At 42.9% G+C, this 20,030-nt stretch overlaps 1 protein-coding gene across 7 annotated transcripts in view; it reads right to left on the bottom strand.

Moving 5' to 3' along the window:
• FARP2 (FERM, ARH/RhoGEF and pleckstrin domain protein 2) overlaps nt 1–20,030 on the bottom strand; it is a 191,931-nt gene that overhangs the window by 64,309 nt on the left and 107,592 nt on the right. For all 7 annotated transcript variants that reach the window (XM_045029426.1, XM_045029425.1, XM_045029428.1 and 4 more), the window contains exons 10-13: nt 13,583–13,746; nt 13,298–13,366; nt 7,914–7,971; nt 7,023–7,278 (exon numbers count right to left, since the gene is read on the bottom strand). In XM_045029426.1, the coding sequence (XP_044885361.1) occupies nt 7,023–7,278; nt 7,914–7,971; nt 13,298–13,366; nt 13,583–13,746 (547 nt within the window). The remainder of the gene's footprint in view (nt 1–7,022; nt 7,279–7,913; nt 7,972–13,297; nt 13,367–13,582; nt 13,747–20,030) is intronic.

Raw genomic sequence — 20,030 nt, 5'->3', positions numbered from 1 at the left:
TTGTATAAACAATTTTAAAAGTTCTGAATAAGTACAAATCTGTAGGTTTATAATCAGCAATTTCAACAGAAAACAAAGCTGTAAAACTCCTCAAACAAATAATTCAACAAAAACGTTTACTGGGTTAAAAAAAAAATCAAGTTCCAAAAAGATGTATTAAGAAATTCAAGCCCCCTTTGCATTGTTAGTGTAATGTTTTTCTGCAAAGATTAGCACCTATTGAACTGGGGATCACTTCAGGCTAAGGCACAAGTAGTTGTGAGCTGAACGTACAGTACACCTGCACATTCTGGTGATAGGTCTTTGCACTTTCTTACCAATATTTAGAACTCTGCCACAAACAGTATTACTGAGTGAAGTCAGAGCCCTGCACATTGAAGCTACAGTAGAATATTGTGATTTCATAGAATTTACGGTAATGTCTTTCCACAGGTTACATGTCTTAGTTTTAATTATTTGAGAAGCACTCCAGATTCAAAACCCACTAAATTATTCTTTAAAAGCAGCAAAGAGTTATTCTTGACTCAGTGGATTAAATCTTCTAATAACCCACAGAGAGGTAAGTGAATTAAATGCGCTTTGCGATATACATTTGGAGCTGTAAAAATCTCACAATATCCATGTATTTGGTATATATGTATACTCATGCATATATGCACAGCATTTGTGATGAGTTCAGTGTTAAAATGGCTACAGTGCAGATGATGACTATGAGAGTTTGCACTGAGAATTGCGCTATACACCTATTTGGTCCATTAATATCTAATAATTAAGACTGAGCACCCTTTGCAAAATGACAATAAGAAGAATGACTTACCAACAGGTTTGCACCAAAACAACATTATAATAATTAACAGGATTTTTTTTGTTACTGTTTTCCCACAGTCTTATCAAGATTTGCAATAAACAAAATTAAACAAAAAAAACCACCACCACCACCACCTAATACCACAGGATAAGGGAGTTCAATACTTGTTTTATCCAGTAACACTGAGGTTACTGGGCTTTTAAGTGAAACTTGATAGAAAATCAATACATTTCCTACTCTATATGAATGATAAAATATGAGTATTTCTGGGAAATGGACAAAATGTTACTTTAATGACTCATGATTATTTTAAAATTACAAAGTATACACTACAACACGCTAATACGAATGTAGTAAACTTTACCAAGGCTTAACTGGATGGCTGTTTGTTCACAGAATGTTCTGACACCACTGTTTTGTAAATCAAATGGACTCCCGTGACTATACATACCAAGACTAAAATGCTCTCTTATAGTGCTTGACACGCTTCAGATGATTTAGTTGGGGATCGGATGATTTAGTTGGGGATTGGTCCTGCTTTGAGCAGGGGGTGGACTAGATGACCTCCTGAAGTCCCTTCCAACCCTGATATTCTGATTCTATGACATTTGGTGAAAAATATATTAAGTGATGTGTGGGTGTAAATATACATAGAGAAATATAGGTACAGATTGTTTTATGGAGCTCTAAGCCACTTAAAATGCATTGCAGGGCTTTCTGTTGCACTCTGAAGTGCAGTCAAATACCTTATTTCTAGACCTAAATCCATTAGTAGGCTATAGCTACAGCAGTGAAGAATCACTATTGTTTATGCCTATTCTATAAATGCATTTGTATATATACAAATACCTGATTAAACATTTAGCAGTTGCTAACACAGGGTCCTGTGCCATGTAGGGGAGTTCAGAGGCAGAAGGGATGAATGACCTCTCAGAGGAAGGAGAGCAGTGTTTCTATGACATGCTCCCCTTTCACTTAATGAAGGCTGTGCAAGTATGAGGATATGGAATGTGGGGTAGAATAGTATACTGGAGTATGTGTAGGTGAATAGCTGCTTTTCACATCATGTTCTTCTTGGCTATTGGCTTATCTGAGGTGAAACCTGTAGAGTAGTTGATGGCTGACCAGCATTAAGTCCCTTCCATGCCTTCCGTTCATGAGGTCAGAAATCATCCTCAGAAGTGATGCTGCCAGGAAGTACCATGGAAAGGCTGCTAGTCTTTGGCTTGCCACTGCCCAAATCTGAACAAATGAGTCTTGTGTTCTTTTTCAAAATCCTCCCTGTTCAGGGGACCTTGCATAGGAGACTCCACAAGGACCATCTTCTAAAGTTTCCCATGTAATTCCTCCCCTGGCCCCACAGCACCCCAGTCCATGTGTAACATGGTGCTCATAACTTATTTTCATATTCAGGTTCTCCTTCCACTTTCTTTAAACAAAAATTTTTATGCTCAAATTAAAAATATTCAATATCGACAACTATTATTTAATACTGAAGTTGTGAAAAACTGAAAACAAAATTGAAAGTCTGCTAGCGTGTTCTCAATTTAGGATGTTATGCTTAGGTATTGAAATACACATTGCACCACATCACAAACTGTACTAGCAAGGTAAAACAGCCTAAGTGGAAAACTGAGAGCCTGCCTTCTCACCTTCTTCCTTGGCTGGTCCAACCAGAGACACCTCCATGGGGAGAGGAGTAGGTATGGCAGGATGTTGTGACTGCTGCCAGGGAAAAGAGCTAGCTAGATAGCAACAGTGGCCTATGTTAGAACTGACACCTCGACTGCTGAAAGGCACTGAATCCAATAATCTCTCTAGAAGAGGACTGTATCTTTGCACCACCCATGAGGATGCTTCTGAGCGCCTCTCTCCCTCCTGGGATAGATCAGCAAGATTAAATGAATCTGAAGTCTGACCATCTGTAGGAAATGCTACAAAACATTATTCTTTGACAAAACCTGTCACAACAAGACACTACAACACTAACATCCCCTTTCTACCTGCCCCCAAAAACAACACACAAAATCTCTCAAGATTAACTAAAATTAAATAAACACACAACCCTACCCCAAGCCAAGTTTGTATACTCTAAAAAGGGAAAAGAGCCAGAGATTATAAAATTAATTGACTTACATGGAGGCATTCAGATACTAGGACGATGGATTGTGCTTTTTATAATGCTGAGTCCTGTGGCACCTTACAGACTAACAGACGTATTGGAGCATGAGCTTTCATGGGTGAATACCCACGCATCCGACGAAGTGGATATTCACCCACGAAAGCTCATGCTCCAATATGTCAGTTAGTCTATAAGGTGCCACAGGACTCTTTGCTGCTTTTACAGATCCAGACTAACACGGCTACCCCTCTGATACACTATAAAAACCATAAGAGAAACACCTCCCTCTTCCCCCATCAATAGCATAGGGGTTTGAAGTCCCTCCATCAGTCTGCTAGCCAACACTTAAGTTTTGATTACCTAGCCCCCTTATGGTATTTAGGTCAGCATTAGAACAGTGTTTCCCCATTCTGTCTCCCATATCCCAGCTTTCTGGAGAAGAATGTAAAAGGAGAAATACCTGTTACCCACTCTAGTGTGCTATCTTAGCAACTGGATGCTGCCTTTTAGCTCTGTTTGTGTGGTTCTGATCAGCATGTCCTTATCAGAGTATTCCCAACCCCCATCTTCGGAAAGAAAATGGAGTCAGATGCTGTGGAAGTAAAAATAACTTAGCTGCTGTTATGCTTCACTAAAAATATTAACTGAATGGATTAATATTTTTTGCCAAAAAATTGCCTACCTGTCTCATGCTAGAAGCCAAAGAATCAAGAGCTGGGGAGAGAGAGAGAGAGAGAAAACACACTGCCATTCAAAGAAACAGAACAGCCACAAACACTTGAAAAATGACACAGCTAATACTTCACCATATGGTATTATAGGTATGTTTTCATTTTATAATGCCAGTCAGCAAATGCAAACTTCTGACACTTCCTAGTGCAACTATAGGAATTCCACTCAAACACAATGCGTGGAATGAGTACACATACTGAATGCTTTAAGGCAGAGGTGGCCAACTTGAGCCTGAGAAGGAGCCAGAATTTACCAATTTATGTCAGCAGCCTCCCATCAGCTCCCCCACCCCGCTCCCAGGGCCTCCCACCCACCAGCAGCCCCAGGGATTAGCACCTCCCACCCCCATCAGCTGTTTCATGGAATGCAGGTGGCTTGGGGGGGGGGGGGGTTGGAGCAAGGGCACGGCAGGCTCAGGGGAGGAGGCAGGAAGGGGTGGACTGGGGGTAGCACCTATGGCAGAGCCAGGGGTTGAGCAGTGAGCACCCCCCGGCACATTGGAAAGTTGGCACCTGTAACTCCAGCTCTGGAGCCAGTGCTTATACAAGGAGCCACATATTAACTTCTGAAGAACCGCATGTGGCTCTGGAGCTACAGGTTGGCCAGCCCTGCTTTAAAGGAATGATCATGTCTGTAGAAAGAATAGTTAGAACAGACTACAAACAAACAAACAAACAAAAAATAAGTGAATGAGGAACAATCACCCCATTAAGTTTTATTGCACATTGAAAGAACTTTCCTTGTAATGTTTCATCAGGATTCCTTAAGAGATTTTTAAGTGGCCTACCAAGTATGAAGGTTCTTTTTCAATACATCAGTCCCTTACCCAGGAAACACCATATAAACATTAATGGAAAACACACAATATGAACACATTAATTATGCTAATTTATGCACCCTGTTTATTTTAGAGGGAATCCAATGAAGTGATATTGCACTATTATCCCATTTAGGAAAGGCGGGTTCAGAATCTGGACCACACAGAACGTAAACCAAATTGCCTCAAGAGGCGATGCTTCTGACCCCAAACCTGCCACAGGGATATTTTTTATTTTAAAACTCGTTTCTTGCACAAGGCCCTCAAAATTTTGCATCTCAGAATTCCAGCCCCTACCAAGAATATCTATTAGGTGGACTGAGAGCAAGTAAGTTTGATAACCTCCACCATAACTAATTTAATGAATTAGTACAATGGATATGATCACTGAAATCTATATTTACACCTTTTCAATTACACCTTCACTATCAATCATGTTACCTAAAGTCACCTATCTAAAAATGCCTATGAAAGCAGTGAAGATAAAACAGTGGCTGATGGTATTCACTTTTTTTTATTATTATTATTATTATTATTATTAACTTTACACCAAGTCTTTATTTTCCTGAAAGGAGCCATTTTATTTCAATAGCATTCTGCTGAATACAGTGCAGAGTTTAAATTAAAGACAGCTATTGCCTGATTTATCTTTTAGCATTTCTCCCAGACCAAGCAAATTTTATATGCCTTAATTAAATTAAGTTGCAACCATTTTTCTGCAGTGTAATTGATTAAATTAAGACAAAGAAGATGAGAAAGTTCAATAAGGAGTTAAGTGCCTTTATAATCTATGTGTCTCACTCCAAACAGCTGCAAAACAGTAGGGAACTTGTTCACTGTTGGACTGTTGTTGATCACAATGTGCCTTCACGTTCAACAATTCTCTTCAGGGGTAGATCAGATGATGCCCAGCATGCATTTGCTCCTGTACACATGCTCCTCTTCAAAATTGCCATCTAAGATTTTGATTCTTTGAGGTGTATGCCAGATTTTTGTTGCATAAACTTGACATTTTAAGAATTATCTTCACAGTGGATTCACAGATTGTCCATCTTTGTCTCAAGAAACAGCACATACTCTTACTGCATTGCAGGACCACAACCTATGTATTGGATGTGGCCTGTAACAACTGGTCTACAAGCGGCAGCATCTCATGCTGATGTCAGAGGAAGTGCACACCAGACTAAATCTGACATACAAACATGTTTCCGGGAAAGTAAGGTATAAGAAGATTATAATTTTTCTTAATTCTGGTTGGCCCAACTGACAATATTAACCTTTCTGAAGTTTTTTAAATTTAGCATTTTGCATAAATCACAGTTGGTTATAGACTTACTGGATACACATATTTCAATATAATGCAATAACAAAGCTAGGATACTTCAAGGAAAAATAAAGAGAAGGAAAGAAACAGGAATCAACTATATTATTCAAATTAAAATCCAGCCACTGAAATAAAAGAGTTTTCCACCTCAAAAATGATTTAAATTATACCTCTGAATTGAAACCTCTGAATTGAAAGTTTGAGCAGCATAGCTGGATACCTCAAACTACCAATCAATTATTGATGTGCGTTTTTCCTGTTTGATCTTCTTGGGCAAGATTCTTTAAATTATTCTGAAAATCAAAAGTGAAGTTCTCACCAGTTGCCTGAGCAAAAGGGTTGCTGAAGAAGTGGTTTCCATCCATTGGAGTTGCACTTTCCGAATCCCAGGAGTCTGTATCTGTACTGGTAGAGTCTTCTGTAGTAGTAAGTGGATAGCTCAGCTGCTCCAACTGGTCAATGATGTCAGTGAACTGAAAGGCTGAACTGGATTCAGAGCGAACCGAGTAGGCTGGGAAGTTAACCATAGAACTAGCTTCAGAATGATTAGCAGAGTTATACGTGTGAAAGGATGATGCACCATTCAGTGGCAAATTATTGAGGGAACTGCTTTCAGAACGGTTGTTTATGAGTGAACTGGTTTCAGAAGGACTCAAAAGGCTTTGCATTCTGCTCGCTTGTGCTTTAACCTCAAACAATTCCGATGTATCTGATGGCCTCTCATTGCCATTGAAATCACTCCCTTCAAATTCAAACTCATCTTCCATGTTCATATCTACTGCTTCTATGGAGTACCTGTCAGGGCTTGACTGAGAAGACACCATACTTTGCTGAAGAACATCCTTAGTTAGTTTAGTTGAATCTGATGCATGCCTAGATAAATCAGACCCCATTTGGTCTAAGCCACTGTACACATATGAAAATGCTTCAGATCCCCCAGCAAAAAAGGAGATTTCTGTTGGGTCATCATCAATAAATTCTTCTGAAACCTGCAGCTGGGAGTTCGTCAATGTGAAAAGAGGGTCACCCCTACCGCAATACTGATGCTTTTTATCAGCAATAAAAACACCTGTGGTAAAGTCATCCTCATCATTGTCATTTTTAAAGATAACCCTGCTCTCCTGGTTACCCTTCTCTATTTCTAGATCTAAACCACAACTACTCTCAACACCAGTATAAGTGGGGCTGCAGTTTCCTACAACATTACAAAACCCAACACCTTGGAATGATTGGAGTATGGGAGATCCAGGCTGCTGTGTTGCTTTCTTCCCAGTTTCTTCAGTTGGTACTGCAATACTCTTTTCTGATGTTGGACTCCTCATATACGGTGCTCTGGGATCCAAGAAGGAATGATTCATCTCCATACAGATGGGCACGTCAGTAGTGGTAGTGGATGATGTATAAACTGAAGGGAAGGAGGCAGATACTGAGGCATGGGACCCAGGAGCACCTAAGCCCTCAGTAAATGAGACACTCTGAAGTGGAAAAAAAAATAGAACAGGTAAAAAAATGTATTTATAATACATAGAAAAAATACTACCTCTGATATCTGACTCAGTAAAAGTGTGTACTAGAAAGAGATTTTCTGCAAATATAGCTTCATATACAGAAAAAGACCAAAATCTCCAGAAAGATAAAAACTCACCTTTTACAACTTCTCGTGATCAGTTATTAAATTACTCCCATCATTTTTAAACCCTCCGCTAACAGAGCAAACAAGGAAATACACACAAGCGTATTGGAGGGAATTCACAAAATATTTAGGGCCAAGTCCTGAAGTGCTTGCTTCAGCACAACTCCTTTTGCTCGTACGACAGAGACATTTGATCCGAAATACATGAACAAGACTGCGTATCTCAAGGAATAAGTATAAAAATTTCTTTTCAACTATGTGAAGTGTGAAAGATGAGCCATGTGAGTCACTTCAACCTACCTGAAGTATCCATTAAAATTAGTACCACAGGAAAAAATTATGCACAGCATGAAGATTAAACAGTGAAAATGATTCTGGATCAACAAGACAACATAATCAACTTTCCCTACACTGCCAAATTGGAAAGCTGGCTGTCAGTCTTACTGACCATAATATTTAGAGTGGTGCAGGACTAACCTGTTTTGGCACATCTGTGTTCGAAGTGTGAGCAGATACTCTAGCTTTGCTGTGCCTCCTGAAAGAGAGAGAGTATGCTGTGAACTAAGAAATCAATCAGCCTTTCTCCTCCCCCTACCCAATCTCACTCATTCTACCCACCCATGCAAAAGAGTAAAAAGATGTTTGAAAAGTGTGAATTGGGAGTGCTTTGTTCCAGGTGGGCCTTGAGCGGGCCTGACTGTTATAGAAAGGCAGTCAGCAGCGGACCAGCTGAGCGGCAAACAGCGGAGGCTAACAGAGGGAGTTTGCCAGGGGAGAGCACCCTGAGGCTTTCATCTTGCAGGCTCCTCTGAGTAGTTACTGCAACAGCTAAGGAAGCTCTTAGAAGGAAGGAAATATGGATGGCGAGCGTTCAGCTGTTACCTGCACAGGATGTGCCATGTTTGTCTTTCTTCCACAGGACAAAAGTGACTTTGTCTGTACAAAGTGAAAGCTGGTCTCCATATTGGAAGAGAAGGTTCAAGGTCTGGAGAAAGAAGTATCGACCCTGCGTTGCATAAGAGAAAATGAAGATTTCCTGGTCAGATGTCAGGATATGCTTCTACAGACACAACATTCTGAAGAATCAGAGCAGGCTGCGCAGCAGGGACAGAAGGATGGTAAAGAAATCTGGCAGCATGTGACCTCCAGAAGAAGAAAGAGGAGCATCCATGTACCAGCAATGCAGACCATTTTCATGTTCTCTCCACAGGTGAGCAACCATCTTCATGTTCTCTCCACAGGTACTAATTTGGAGAGTGGACTAGGTGATACATCTGAGGGAAGGGAGCAGAACGAGACTCCACCGATTGGAAGGCATGAGATGCACTGTCCTAGGGATGGGGGTCCCACGACCACTGCTCCCAAGAGAAGAAGGTGGGTGGTGGTGGTCAGGGACTCAAACGGGAAAACCGAGAGGTCTGCTCCTTGCCAGGAACTAGGATTCATGATGTGATGGAGAGATTGCTGAGATTTATCAAGCCCTCGGATCACTACCCCTTCCTGCTTCTCCACGTGGGCACCAATGATACTGAGTGTATCACTGCAGACTACGTGGCTCTGGGAAGAAGGATAAAGGAGTTTGAGGTGCAAGTGATGTTCTCATCCGTCCTCCCTGTGGAAGGAAAAGGCCTGGGGAGGGACCGTCGAATCGTGGAAGTCAACGAATGGCTACGCAGGTGGTGTCAGAGAAAAGGCTTTGGATTCTTTGACCATGGGATGGTGTTCAAAGAAGGAAGAGTGCTAGGCAGAGACCGGCTCCACCTAACGCAGAGAGGGAAGAGCATCTTCGCAAGCAGGCTAGCTAACCTAGTGAGGAGGGCTTTAAACTAGGTTCACTGAGGGAAAGAGACCAAAGCCCTGAGGTAAGTGAGGAAATGGGATGGAAGTACAAGCAAGAGAGTGCAAGAGGGGAGGACTCCTGTCTCAGAAAGCAGGATGATCAGCAAGTTATATTAAGTTCCTACACACAAATGCAAGAAGCCCAGGAAACAAGCAGGGAGAACTGGAAGTCCTGGCACAGTCAAGGAACTATGATGGGATTGGAATAACAGAGACTTGGTGGGATAACTCGCATGACTGGAGTACTGTCATGGATGAATATAAACTGTTCAGGAAGGACAGGCAGGGCATAAAAGGTAGGGGAGTTGCATTGTATGTAAGAGAACAGTATGACTGCTCAGAGCTCCGGTATGAAACTGCAGAAAAATGTGAGAGTCTCTGGATTAAAGTTTAGAAGTGTGAGCAACAAGGGTGTTGTCATGGTGGGAGTCTGCTATAGACCACTAGACCGGGGCGGGGGGGGGGGGGGGAAGAGGTAGACGAGGCTTTCTTCAGGCAACTAACAGAAGTTACTAGATCACAGGCCCTGGCTCTCATGGGAGACTTCAATCACCCCGATATCTGCTGGGACAGCAACACAGCGGTGCACACACAATCCAGGAAGTTTTTGGAAAGCGTAGGGGACAATTTCCTGGTGCAAGTGCTGGAGGAACCAACTAGGGTCAGAGCTCTTCTTGACCTGTGGCTCACAAACAGGGAAGAATTAGTAGGGGAAGCAAAAGTGGATGGGAACCTGGGAGGCAGTGACCATGAGATGGTCGAATTCAGGATCCTGACACAAGGAAGAGAGGAGAGCAGCAGAATACGGACCCTGGACTTCAGAAAAGCAGACTTTGACTCCCTCAGGGAACTGATGGGCAGGATCCCCTGGGAGAACATGAGGGGGAAAGGAGTCCAGGAGAGCTGGCTATTTTAAAGAATCCTTATTGGGGTTACAGGAACAAACCATCCCAATGTGTAGAAAGAATAGTAAATATGGCAGGCGACCAGCTTGGCTTAACAACGAAATCCTTGCTGATCTTAAACACAAAAAAGAAGCTTACAAGAAGTGGAAGATTGGATAAATGACCAGAGAAGAGTATAAAAATATTGCTCAGGCATGCAGGAGTGAAATCAGGAAGGCCAAATCACACTTGGAGTTGCAGCTAGCAAGAGATGTTAAAAGTAACAAGAAGGGCTTCTTCAGGTATGTTAGCAACATGAAAAAAAGTTAAGGAAAGTGTGGGCCCCTTACTGAATGAGGGAGGCAACCTAGTGACAGAGGATGTGGAAAAAGCTGATGTACTCAATGCTTTTTTTGCCTCTGTCTTCAGGAACAAGGTGAGCTCCCAGGCTACTGCACTGGGCAGCACAGCATGGGGAGGAGGTGACCAGCCCTCTGTGGAGAAAGAAGTGATTTGGGACTATTTAGAAAAGCTGGCCGAGCACAAATCCATGGAGCCAGATGTGCTGCATCGGAGGGTGCTAAAGGAGTTGGCGGATGTGATTGCAGAGCCATTGGCCGTTATCTTTGAAAACTCATGGCGATTGGGAGAGGTCCCGGATGACTGGAAAAAGGCTAATGTAGTGCCCATCTTTAAAAAAGGGAAGGAGGAGAATCTGGGGAACTACAGGTAGGGTGGCCAGACAGCAAGTGCAAAAAATCGGGACAGGGAGTAGGGGGTAATAGGAGCCTATATAAGAAAAAGACCCAAAAATCGGGACCATCCCTATAAAAATCGGGACAACTGGTCACCCTAACTACAGGCCAGTCAGCCTCACCTCAATCCCTGGAAAAATGATGGAGCAGGTCCTCAAGGAATCAATTCTGAAGCACTTAGAAGAGAGGAAAGTGATCAGGAACAGTCAGCATGGATTCACCAAGGGTAAGTCATGCTTGACTAACCTAATTGCCTTCTATGACAAGGTAACTGGCTCTGTGGATAAGGGGAAAGCAGTGGACATGTTATTCCTTGACTTTAGCAAAACTTTTGATACGGTCTCCCACAGTATTCTTGCCGGCAAGTTAAAGAAGTATGGGCTGGATGAACGGACTATAAGGTGGATAGAAAGCTGGCTAGATTGTCGGGCTCAGCAGGTAGTGATCAATGGCTCCGTGTCTAGTTGGCAGCTGATATAAAGAGGAGTGCCCCAAAGGTCGGTCATGGGGCCGGTTTTGTTCAATATCTTCATTAATGATCTGGAGGATGGCGTGGACTGCACCCTCAGCAAATTTGCAGATGACATTAAACTGGGAGGAGTGGTAGATATGTTGGAGGGTAGGGATAGGATACAGGGGGACCTAGACAAATTAGAGGATTGGGCCAAAAGAAATCTGATGAGGTTCAACAAGGACAAGTGCAGAGTCCTGCACTTAGGATGGAAGAATCCCATGCACTCTTACAGACTAAGGACCGAATGGCTAGGCAGCACTTCTGCAGAAAAGGACCTAGCGGTTACAGAGAAGCTGGATATGAGTCAACAGTGTGCCCTTGTTGCCAAGAAGGCTAACAGCATTTTGGGCTGTGTAAGTAGAGGCACTGCCAGCAGATCATGGGACGTGATCATTCCCCTCTATTTAGCACTGGTGAGGCCTCATCTGGAGTACTGTGTCCAGTTTTGGGCCCCACACTACAAGAAGGATGTGGAAAGAGTCCAGCGGAGGGCAACAAAAATGATTAGAGGGCTGGAGCACATGACTTATGAGGAGAGGCTGAGGGAACTGGGATTGTTTAGTCTGCAGAAGAGAAGAATGAGGGGGGATTTGATAGCTGCTTTCAACTACCCTGAAAGAGGGTTCCAGAAAGGATGGATCTAGACTGTTCTCAGTGGTCCCAGATGACAGAACAAGGAGTAATGGTCTCAAGTTGCAGTGGGGGAGGTTTAGGCTGGATATTAGGAAAAACTTTTTCACTAGGAGGGTGGTGAAACACTGGAATGGGTTACCTAGGGAGGTGGTGGAATCTCCTTCCTTAGGAGTTTTTTAGGTCAGGCTTGACAAAGCCCTGGCTGGGATGATTTAGTTGGGGATTGGTCCTGCTTTGAGCAGGGAGTTGGACTTGATGACCTCCTGAGGTCCCTTCCAACCCTGATATTCTATGATTCTATGTTATATCCCCCTTTCAGCAATGACTAAAGGAAGGTACAGCAAGGACATGAAATACTTGTGAATTACTACAAAACACAGAAGCAAGACAATTACAGAAAACAGAGACATTAGATTCAGACCATTCATGTCTTCAAAGGAGACTGCAAAAGCAACTGCAAGGGCATGGGAGAATAGAAGAATGAGACAGCATAAAGGTGTCTGTTCTTTTAAAAAAAAATTCCTCCTCCTCAAAGCACACAAATATCCATAAATTAATATGGTGTCAAAACAGAGAGCAAGTCAAAATGTGCAACACTTATGCAAAGTACATTGTCAGTTAACTGTATACAATACGTGGCACATAATAGTACCCATTTTCCATAAAAAAAGCCCTTTTTATAAATTATACAAGCTGGTGATTTGATCCACACATAACCATTTTTAATTAGAAAATCCCTCCACAAGACAGGAAGCCGATCAGAAGTCCAGATAGTTAATATACATTTTTTATGGAATTTTCCATCTTTTTATCACCCAGACTAATGTCCCGTAGACCTTTTCCCATTTTGTGAAAACTGCCTTTGGAATGTATTTTCTAACTAACTCATGTAAACCATACACCCCCAAGAAAACCACATGGACTGAAATGAAGGATGACATGTCTTTGAAACATTTCCTACTAGTAGTTAGAGTGTGTGCGCACACTTGAGATAGAGAGAGATTCAAAAAATAAATCAAAGGTAGAATACAATTTCAAGTCTCTGCTCTGCCACAGACTTCCTGTGTGACTTTGGGCAAGTTACTTAGCCTCTCTGTGCCTCAGTTCCTCATAATTTTATAATTAAAAAAAAATGTCTCAAAGCAGCAATTTCATTAAAAGTGAGATTTAGGATATCAACATAGGGGCTCCAAGAGTCTCAACTTCATGTCACCTTTTAAAAATCATGGGTTTTACCTTTCATAGGGAGTTTTCTTCATCCCACTGTCTTTAACATAATCCACCAGTTGTTTCTGTGTTCGTCCACTGTGAACCAAGCAAAGTACCAATATTATAAAAATCATCATGAAAGTAGTAGATAAAAATGTCTAGGTTTGGAACAAAGAATGTTTATGCATTAGGAACAGATTCTGAAACTTTTAACTCCAGTGAATTACTTTAAAGCACTTTTTCATCATGATTTAATTTCCTAACTATAAAAAGTTGTGTTTTATAAATATACTGAGTTATGCTATGCCATACCTGTATCTGAATGAAGACCCTCTGCTGAAGAAGACTGCTTTAGCCTTTGGTTTTGGCTGATCAAACAGCCTGAAGAAAGTGTGATATTCCACACAGATTTTCCAGAAGTTTTTACACTCATCCCTACTGCCAAACAGAAACTCCAGTGTATCCTGATATGGACCCTAGGAGCAAAACAGACGATCAAGTAGCACACACAAGAACACTGAAGATAGACAAGAAAATAGCAGCTGTTGCAGCTGACCCCAGGGCCACCTAAGCAGCCCCCCTCCAGCAGCAGCAGGGGCCCGGGCTGCTCCCCCTCAGCAGCAGCAGTGAGGCCACGGGCTTCCCCCACCCCAGCAGCAGGCCCCAGGCTGCCCCCACCCCAGCAGCAGCAGCAACCACCGGAACATCCACCCCAGAGCAGCAGCGTTCGCTGGAGCGCCCCCCTCCCCCAGCACCTAAGATTTAGTTGGGGGTATTTTTAGTAAAAGTCACGGACAGGTCACTGGTCATGTCATTTTGTTTATTCCCCAGGACCTGTCCATGACTTTTACTAAAAATACCAGTGACTAAATAGTAGCCTTAATCATGAGTTCATCTGCATTCAAAAGGAAAAAGTGTCACAATCTCATGGACAAGCACAGAAGACAGAATAAGCACTTTTGGCCCCTACTGCTATATGGACATCCAGAAACAGGAGAGAATCTAATAAGCATCTTATGTTGTGAACCTGAGTCACATAAGGTAGGCAAACTTCCTCAACTGAAAGTGCTAATGATATCGCCTCTGCCATTTCTTCCCCTAGGTCTTTCAGGATCACTTTATTTTTATCTGAATTGAGAGTCCACATAAAACAATTACCTATCTGTAACGGTTGTTCTTCAAGATGCAATGCAGCTGTGTATTCAGTTTAGGTGGCGCACAGCTAGCACACTAGAGCCAGAGAACTTTGCCTAGCAGTACCTGTAGGGGAGGCGCTCATGCCCTGCGGCCCTAGCCCCATCCCAAGGGCAGTGCCACCCCGAACTCCCTCAGTGGCTTTGTACCGAACATCAGAAGTACAGACTCTGATGCAGTGGGGGTGGAGGGTGAGTTGTGGAATACACGTCTGCATCACATCTCAAACAACAGTTACAAGAAGGTAATGATTTTTTCTTTTTTGAGTAGATGCAGCCATGTTTTCTATTTAGGTGACTCACAAGTAGTACTCATAGTAGGAGAGAGGTTGGAGTCTATTTAAACAAGGACTACAAGATTGCCTTCCGAAAGTTTGAATCTGATCTGGATGCAGCAGTAATAGCATAGTGGTTTATAACAGTATGCACAGATGACCAAGTGGCAGCCCTACAAACGTCCAATATAGGAATGTCACTTAGAAATGCCATCAATGTTTCTTAGGGTCTTGTGGAATTAGCATGTATCCTTTGAGGCAGCGTATACAGGAAGTTATCCACCCGGAGATCATCTATGAACAGACTGCTTAATCCTTAATTTGGTCTGCATATGAAATAAACAAACAAGGTAAGGAGCGGATATGTTTGGTCCTATTGAGATTCAGTCCTATTTTCTCCTATTGAGACAAAGCTAAACATCGGTTGATGTCCAGTGTGTGAAGATGTTGTTCCTCTGGAAGTGAATGCTGCTTAGGGAAGAACACTGGTAAATATACAGCTTGGTTCAGGTGAAACTGGGAAACAACTTTGGATAAACACTTAAAGTAACCCTGCGGCCATATCCTATCTTTAGAAAATTGAGTACAACGGGGTTCCACTATCGAAGCCTACAACTCACCTACCCTCCTGGTGGATGTTATCACCACAAGGAAAGCAGTTTTCTGACATAGAAGGGAGAAAGAAGAAGTTACTAGATGCTCAAATGGAGGCCCCAAGGGAATAGCTAAGACAGTATTAAGGTCTCACAAAGAAATCAGCTCTTTAACCAATGGGTAGAGACAAGTGACTCCTTTCAAGAACCTCACTTCCATGGGGTTTGAAACCATCAACTTTTCCGTGGGCAGATGAAACACCCAAGTCATCGCCAGGTGGACTTTTAATAAATGAAGTGCAAGACCAGAAGACAGAAGGTGTAACAGATACTCCAAAATGCTCTGGATACAAGACAACTTCAGATGAACTCCGCAGACTAATGACCAAATCCAGAACTGATTTAACTTCGACAAACAGAACACTTTGGTGGAGGGCTCCCTACTATTGAGCAAGACTTGCCAACACCATCTCCAAACATAATTCCTCCTCCTCATCTACCCATGCAGTATCCATGCTGGGAGATGCAGGGAGCTGAGTGCTGAATGCAAAACCCAACCAAGATACTAAGTCAGGAGGTCGGGATGAAAAGGAACAGATACAAGTGGGCAGACCATTAACATGAAGGTTGGAGAACCAACAACATTGCCTCAGCCATGCTGAAGCAATGAGAATGAGCTTGGCATGGTCCAATGTCAGCTTGAGAATGACCTGCAGGATGATCAAAATTGGAGGAAAACCATACAACAGTGCCAATTCTCAGCTCAGGTGAAAAGCATCAGTGAAGGAGCCCAGACTGAAACCCCACCCCTGGGATTAAAAGATCTGACATTTCTTGTCATCTCTAATGGCAAGCAGCTATCAAGAGTTTATGGAATGCTGCCTATGGCCAGAGGTATTGCAGAAGCTGACATACATAAATTTCTCAGTGCAAGGAGCAGAAGGCAGGCAAATCTTTCTGATCAGATGAGGAGCTCACACATCCCAGTGGAGTTCACTGGAAGAGCCAAAAACTATTTGTGATGGTCCAACACCAAGCAACTCAGTCTTTCTGCAATCTTGTTTTCCTTTTCTGCTGAGTGACAATAAGAAATGTCTTACAATGGACTGCCCACTCATACTAATGGGGTTCCCCAACACAGGAGACATGCTCATCTTACTTCCTGCTTGTTTATGCAGAACATGATATCCATACTGATTGTTTGAATCAGGACAACCTACTTTCATATCAGCTCCCTGAAGGTCCTTTGCACACTCAGAATGACCCTGTCTTTCACAACATTTATGTACAATTGCTATACTTGTAGAAACTAAATGCCCTGGGCTGAAGTCTCTACACAATGGCTCTTCAACCCAGTGCATGATTCATCTAGGATCACAACAATTAAACTCACGTAGTAATATCCTGCAGCAGGTATATAATTCAGTAAATTTTAAAAAAAGGACTGGCATTTATATGAATATCTAAAGTTGTATTAGTTAGGATAACTAATTGAGGTTCATCAACCTTCATGCTTCAGGATATATGCTCACCATGAAAAAGAGTTATGAAAAAGTCCCCCTGTGTGGAACAGAACTGCATGCTTAGGTGCATTATTTTGCTTTTTTTCCACATTCCTCTGAAGCATCTGGCATTGGTCACTGTTAGTGACAGGATAATGAACTAGATGAACCACTGATCTGTTTCAGTTTGACACTTGCATTATTTTTGCTTCTTTGTTCAGATAGATTTTGAGTACTTCTCAGTGTATCTACAAAAACGTTAGATTTAACTCTCAAGTGCCAGCAAAAAATGGTTACCTATCTTTCATAACTGTTGTTCTTCGAGATGTGTTGCTCATGTCTATTGCATTCTAGGTGTGTGCACGCTCACGTGCACAGTTGTCAGAGACTTTTGCATTAGCAGTATCCGTAGGGTCAGCCCCCTTGAGTGGCGTGCTCATGCGTTGGTATATTAGGTGCCGCTGGCCCTACGCCCTCTCAGCTCCTTCTTGCTGGCAACTCTGACAGAGGGGCAGGAGGGCACGTAATGGAATGGACATGAGCAAAATATCTCAAAGAACAACAGTAATGAAAGGTAGGTAACCATTTGTTCCTCTTCAAGTGCTTGCTCACGTTGATTCCATTCTAGGTGACTCACAAGCAGTATCCCTGGAGGTGGGCTCAGAGTTCACAGACGTGCAGATTGTAACACCGCTCTACCAAAGCCAGCGTTGTCTCGTGCTTGCTGGATAAGCACATAGTGAAACGTGAATATATATGGATGGACGACCAGGTGGCGGCCCTGCAGATATCAGAAATTGGCACTTGGGCCAGGAAGGCCGCTGCTGAGGCTTGTGCTCTAGTTGAGTGGGCGGTTACAATCGCTGGTGGAGGCACCTTTGCCTGATCATAACAGAATCGGATGCAGTCTCTGGGTGGACACTGGCCTACATTTCATCCTATCTACCACCGTGACAAACAACCGCATTGACTTGCTAAATGGCATGGTCCTTTCGATATAGAAGGCTAGCACTCTCCTGACATCCAGGGAGTGTAACCTTTGTTCCTCCTCAGATTTATGAGGCTTTGGAAAGACTACTGGCAAGAATATGTTCTGGCTCATGTGAAAATGCAACACCACCTTGGGCAGGAAAGCCAGATGTGGCTGCAGCTGAACCTTGTCCTTAAAAAATACTGTATAGGGAGCTCCGATGTATGTGCTCTAATCTCGGAAACCCTTTGGGCAGAAGTTATCGCCACCAGGAATGACACCTTGCAGGACAGCAAAAGAAGGGAACAGGATGCTGTGATGTCATCTAATTAAAATATAACCATACAGATCACTGTTGCAACCATTAGACAATATTTGCTGCAAATATATAACAAAGGTTGTCAAGTGAGGTGTCTATGAAAAAGGTTATGATTTGCTGGTTCTGATTATGATATCTGTATGCATGTATCATTTTTGTATGTGAATTTATAAGTATTGGCTCTATACTTGGACTTCAAATGTTTGCTCCTGAGGTAACGCCCACAAGGTAACGCCCTGCACATCTTGGAGGGACAATTCAAATTAAGTGGCTCATCAAGAAGCACTTGGTTGACAACGGACCATGGGAGATATTCATCTACACTGAGTGGACTGTCATGTAAATGTGCTATCTGGAGTGTAGGTAATGGCTTCCTGCAATGACTGAGGGAAACTGGGCATAAACATATGACTTGCCCATGTGACCCCAAACTCCATCTTGTTGCTATAATTTTCCACAGTAAGAACAATGGGATGCCCTTCACATGGCAAAAGCTATAAAAGGCCCTGGAAACACCTCCATTTGGTCTTCAATCCTGCTTCTTATCTCTGGACGAACTTTGCTACAAACTGAAGTTCTGAACAAAGGACTGAATGATCCATCCAAACTGTGGATGTATTCTAGAGACTTGACCTAAGCCAGCAGTTTATTCCACCACTGCTACAAGCCTGAACCAAGAACTTTGCCATTATTGTATGTAATTGATTCCCTTAACCAATTTTAACTCTCACCTTTCTTTCTTTTTTATAAATAAACCTTTAGATCTTAGATACTCGGGGATTGGCATTAGCATGATTTTAGGGTAAGATCTAAGTTATATATTGACCTGGGGGTGTATGGCTGGTCCTTTGGGATCAGAAGAACCTATTATTTGATGAGACTGGTTATAAAGAACCACTCATCTCTGAATCCAGTGTTTTTGGTGGTGATATAAGAACTGGAATGCATGAGGAAACTGCCTTTATGTTTTCTTGTTAGCCAGTGTGGTGAAACAGGCATTTATTTTTGTGGCTGGTTTGGTATATCTTATTAAAAAATAACCACCAGTTTTGGGCTGCATTTGCCCTACATCTCAGCAGTTCATCCTGAATTTGGCATCCTCAGTTGTGACCCACTAAGGCATGGTTACAAGAAGGAAACAGAACACCAAGGGCTCAAAGGGGGCTTTCATGAGCCACACATACACCAGATTCCAAGCTCACAGAGGGACTGAGTCCTGGATTTCGGGGTAGAGCCACTCCAGACCTTTTAAGAACCGGACAGTCATGTTATGAGCGAAGACCAACCTGTCCTGGAATGGAGGGTGAAAGGCTGATATAGTGGCCAAGTGGACCTTAACTAATGAAAGGGGCAAACCCTAGAGCTTCAGGTATATAAGGTAGTCCAGGATTAACTGCAGCAAGGCCTGCTCAGGCCTAACCTCTTGGGCCAAGGCCCAGCACGTGAATTGTTTCCATTTGGCCAGACAGATTGCTCTAGTGGAGGGCTTTCTACTACCCAGTAGGACCTGCTGGACTCGAGCCGAGCATTCCTGCTCATCAGCAGTTAACCACGGAGCAACCAAACTGAGATGCAGTGCTGCCAGATTTGGGTGCAGGAGCCAGCTGTGATTCTATAACAGAAGATCTGGCCAGAGGGGCAACTGCATCAGGGTCGTCACAGGCAGGTCCATCAGCGTGCCAAACCAGTGCTGGCGAGGCCAAGTCAGGGCTATCAGAATAACGCTGACCTTGCCCTGCTTGATCTTAATGAGGACTCTGTGAAACAACAGCACCAGTGGGAAAGCATACATCAGAGGCCCTCAGCCATGAAGTAAGAAGGCATCTGACAAGGAGCCCCTGTCGAGCTCCTGAAATGAGCAGAACCTGTGACACTTCCTGTACTGATGAGTCGTGAACAAGTTCACCT

Source organism: Mauremys mutica, chromosome 9 (assembly GCF_020497125.1).
Source record: "Mauremys mutica isolate MM-2020 ecotype Southern chromosome 9, ASM2049712v1, whole genome shotgun sequence".
Taxonomy (NCBI): Eukaryota; Metazoa; Chordata; order Testudines; family Geoemydidae; genus Mauremys; species Mauremys mutica.
Note: the sequence above shows the minus strand (reverse complement) of the source record. Positions and strands in the feature narration are given on the sequence as shown.